We start from the raw sequence: 5,000 nt of genomic DNA, 5'->3' as shown, positions 1-5,000 counted from the left end.
TATCATCCCATAGTGGTGCAGCGCCACATTGCATCAGGAGAGATCTCACACTTAGTCACTGCATGCACTTGTTATCTAGCCAGTGGGAGCAGCATTAGGCAAATATAAGCCCCATCGTGAATGGGTTAATCACATTTCATCAGGGACACATTCATTGATAAATAACAAGCAGTACTTAATACCATAACAATATATAATAACAGTACATAAAAAAACAATAATACATAATAAGGAAATTGTGCAATGGCAGTGGCATTAACCCATTTGCACCAGATGACATGCTATCACATCAAGTAACTATTTCGCTCTGGTCAGAAAAGTCCTATCACGCTATGAGCTCTCCCTCTAAATACACATTTTACATGAATAAATATGTATATACTCATTGCACTTGCATTTGTACAGACACTTTGTTCTTGACATGTCAAAAAAAAAAAAAAAACTCTCACCATCCCCTAGAATCGGGCAGGAGTAAAGCGCTCTGAGAGGTGTAGTGTGGCATTGTGCCGGGGGAGATCTCGCAAGTGGAGGCTGTGTGCGGCCTGGCGCAAATATGTTAACCCATCGATGACAGGAGAGTATGGATACATGAGTTATCCAGTGTGGTTTTGTTTTATTAATCTTTTTTACTCGTAGATGACTCTGTAAGAGCTTAGTCACCAAGAAGTTAATTAGTAGTCCTACCTGACCTCACTTGTTTACCCCATTTCTTGAATTTTCATGATTTTTTTTTTTTTTTCTATTATCATTGGTCTTATTACCATTACAATTATAGCAAGAATAGTGACACTAATAATAACAGTAACAGTAACAATAACAATAGAAATAGTAATTGAAATGAAAGTTGTTTTTCTTATAAATTCAAGGAAAGGGTTTAAGAGGTAAGACCATGCAGGAGACTCTCTGGTGACAAGGCACTTGTGGATCCACCTACATAAAAAAAAAATTACAATGAAAATAAAACAAAAACCACTGTAGATGATCCTATACTCATTGTCAATGGATCTTATTGCTCACACTCACACTCTAAAGGCCCTTACATACTAAAGGATTTAATGAAAGCTTTATTTTCAATTAACATTACTGTTGACAAATAAAAGCTTCTATTAGTTTAATACTAAACTTATCTATTACTTTCATCACTTCCTCACCATCTAAAAAAGAAGGGGAAAAAAGAGAGAGAGAGAGAAAAAAAAAAAAAAAGTGTGTGTCTGTGTGAAGCATGTTCTTCACATTAGTAATGTCAAACTTGAATCATTTTTGATTTTGAGAGTGACAAACATTCTTAGAAGAAGAAAAATAAAATAAAAAAGAAAAATACAGAAAAGTAGATGAAAGAGAAGTAAAAGAAAAAAAAAGAAGAAGAGGAAGAAGAAGAAGAAGAAGAAGAAGAAAAAGGAAAGCAACACCACTCAAGAGCCAAATCATCACCACCACAGCAACCAACCTGGAAGAGCAGCTCAGGAGCCCGATACCACAGAGTGACAACCTGAGGGGTCATTGGTGACATTGGATATCCCAGTTCACGTGCCAAACCAAAATCAGCTGTAAGAAAAATATGAACATTAAAATCAGCTGCTGAAAGATGGTCAATAAAGTCAGCTTCGAAGAAAGACACTTATATGAATGTCACATTTTTACACGCAGATTGTTCGATCAAGAAGTCTCCCTCACCTTACTTGATTACCCCAGTCCTTGATTCTTACTAGAAAAAAGTTTTGAATCCTTTCACTATTGTTAATGTTATTGACAATATCATTACAAATGTTACTATTATCATAATAATGTTAACCTCTTCAACACGATGATGCATTTACTGCATTCTTGCAGCCCTCATGACATATCCGAGGATGCGCATAATGCTTCACAGCCAAATTATATCAGCATTAGTGTTTTTTTTCTTTCGGATACTGTGCGAAATCTTTCAGAATGCAGGTTGTATATGATACGATGGCTTACTTGACTTTCATTATTATCACATAAGAATGTGATTCGCTTATACCAGGGGAGGTACAATTGTGTCCTACTAGCAATAATTTAATTATTTCTATTTGGAATATTATGTAAAAATATAATACTTATCATGATTAGTTTACCATACTACTTCAACCATTTTCTTTTGTCCTCTGAGTCACTGAGTTCTCTCACCAAGGTCACTCTTCTCACCCTCTTCCCAACCCATGTAAATAACTTATCATATGCACAGGGGGAAGAGGTTGATTATATATATATTTGATATATAGTACATGATGATTATGTTGAGGTCTTGGCTTAAAAATCATTATATTCAATAGCGATGTATAAAATTTGGTGCGCACCGGCATCCTGGTTAGGCATGGAGTGCATTTTCTACTGCTCCGAGTGAAGGGGTTAATAACAATAATGATAAGTCAAAACTTTTTTCCCAAAAATTCGAGGAAAGGGCTAAACAGGTGAGGTGAGGCAGGCCAGCTAATGAACTCTATGGTGACTAAGCAGTTATGGAACAAAGAAACAAACAAACAAAAAAGAAAAAGAAGAAAAAAAAAAAAAAAGTATATATATACACATACATACATACATATCTATCTATCTATATATATCTATCTATCTATATATATATAAACCATAGCGGACACTTCACATATGCATGCACTCCTTATGTTTATACATTAACATTACCAGGCTATCCAACAGCGGTTCCAACACATTTTCCTTGTGGCAATTCACTTTCCTAGAGATTATTTAGCAACATCAAACAATGAAGAAGATCTTAACAACTGTTAGTCTGTGTGCAGGATTTTGGATAAGACCTTTTGATGGGTGACCTCTATCTCTCTTTGTAATGAGCTATATTGTGGCAAAGCCCTCTTGTCCCTATGATCTACAGCATACCCTCTGCCCTGGGACCTCTCCCTTGGTCTACTTCTTTTATTCTGTTCATTTTTTCTAATCCAGTAGACAAGGAATAATATAGAATCTGTTTTTTCCTTAATTTCAATAATGCCATTGCAAAGCTGATACAGATTCACTTCCAGAAAAGGAATGCCTTTATTCACACCCCATTCTAATGTACTAGTCAGCTGTACAGTTGATCAACACTACATCAAAATGAAGAATGATACCTAGAGTTGCAAATCTGGTAATATCCTTAACTCATTAGCAGCGGATGGCATGATTTGCTGCAAAGGCAGAGTTAGTCAAAGATGCAGATGGCACCGTGCCAGACAATGTAAATCAGCCATCCTACTGCACAAATATTTATTTAAAACCACGACCAATGGGTTAAAACAGATTAATAATTGAAATTTGATTTGTCTATTGTACATCATGATTTTAAATGTTTCATTTTCATACATAAATACAGTTACTTCTTTACATTCACTCTGTTTTAATCAGAACCATCTTTTCCCTTCCCTGCACTTATTTTACTTAACACGCCCACACAAAGATATAAAAAAAAGTGATACTCTTACCAGATGTTTGGAAAGGTTTAATACTGTACCTATTTTTATTGTTCCTTGGTTTGTGAGGAGCAAGTTTGACACTTTCACATCTCTGTGGACAATCTCCTTGCGATGGAGGTATGCCAAACCTTTGAAAACCTGTAAAACAAATATGTACAATGAGAAACAAATCAGAAAGATCAAGAAAATGTTCTAAAATCTACTCATTTTTTACTATCTATATATAGGGCCCTTGAAATCACTTTATATCCTGTTCAGTGACAGCCTGGCTTGCATTGGCCACAAGGAAAATGGTGCCCTTTTATAGCTAAATTAATTGTTACATTGTTAGGATGCAAAAGCCTTCTTATATCTAACTTTTGTTGATAATGTTGGCTGAATACACAAGGTGGTTCATTCAGTTTGGCATAGGTTAGCTTTTATGGCTTTGATATATTGTCTTTCATGATTTGGAATTGAGATAATCTGTAAAGCTGTCTACACATTTGAAAGAGTAATACAACTAAACATATGCATAAATAAACTAAGCATACACAAGTCATTTGTTTTATAACAATTATTAACAACTAGGATAATCATTTATCTGGTTCCTTTACCAAAAAAAAAAAAAATAAAAAAATAAAAATAAATAAATAAATAAATAAATAAATAAAAAATAAAATAAAAATATCTGACAAGACATGCATGTGCTGCAAATTCTGATATAGGACTCTCCTATATCAAATAGTGTATGTAACAGTGAACACAGACTATAACAAATATGATATGTCAGAGATTTCTGGTAATAACCTTTTCTAAGCTCATGCATCCTTCAAAGAACTTTTGAGAAATTCCTGTATTTTAGGCTTACTTTCAGTTATAAATATTCTTAAGCTAATTCTAAACTAAATAAATAGCTACTACTTCCTAAACAACTGATCTATAGGTGTTAAATGTACAACCATATAATTGTAAGGATATACATTTTGTATTTCTATTTTTGAAGGACATTGGTTCTTGATAAGTCATGGCCATTCATGCAAGTTTAACAGAAATTTCTATGGGAGGAGAAAAAACAGCAAAAACTTTAACTAGATTTTTTACTTTCTCCTTTTGCAAAATATTACAACAAACCTGCTAATTTGAATTCAACTGCTAAGGGTGATAGCTGTGTGCTCCTTTATCTTACTTTTTATAGTACAGTGGTCTACTATCACAATATAGAAGTCAGGTGAACAAATATATTTTTGTAATTATTACCATTGAAATTATAGATTATACATTCTGGACTCATGTTTTAAAATATGTATGTATGTGTATATATATATTTAAATTTAAGTCACTTATTACTTGTAATGTTAGAAATTTGAAATAGTATATATATATATATATATATATATATATATATATATAATATATATATATATATATATATATATATATATATATATATATATATAATATATATCATTAGTAAACATTTTATTTTCCTCCCAAACTAAAGCTTTTCTGTATATATATATATATATATATATATATATATATATATATATATATATATATATATATATATAT

The 5,000-nt window shown here is 32.5% G+C and overlaps 1 protein-coding gene across 1 annotated transcript in view; it reads right to left on the bottom strand.

Moving 5' to 3' along the window:
• Cdc2rk (cyclin-dependent kinase 10) overlaps positions 1-5,000 on the bottom strand; it is a 13,619-nt gene that overhangs the window by 5,817 nt on the left and 2,802 nt on the right. The window contains exons 5-6 of the mRNA XM_043010001.2: positions 3,485-3,584; positions 1,448-1,545 (exon numbers count right to left, since the gene is read on the bottom strand). Coding sequence (XP_042865935.2) covers positions 1,448-1,545; positions 3,485-3,584 — 198 coding nt within the window. The remainder of the gene's footprint in view (positions 1-1,447; positions 1,546-3,484; positions 3,585-5,000) is intronic.

The sequence above is a fragment of the Penaeus japonicus genome, unplaced genomic scaffold (genome assembly GCF_977035675.1).
Source record: "Penaeus japonicus unplaced genomic scaffold, GWHDUDI00000001_assembly GWHDUDI00000020, whole genome shotgun sequence".
NCBI lineage: Eukaryota > Metazoa > Arthropoda > Malacostraca > Decapoda > Penaeidae > Penaeus > Penaeus japonicus.
This window is presented reverse-complemented; position numbering and strand designations above follow the sequence as displayed.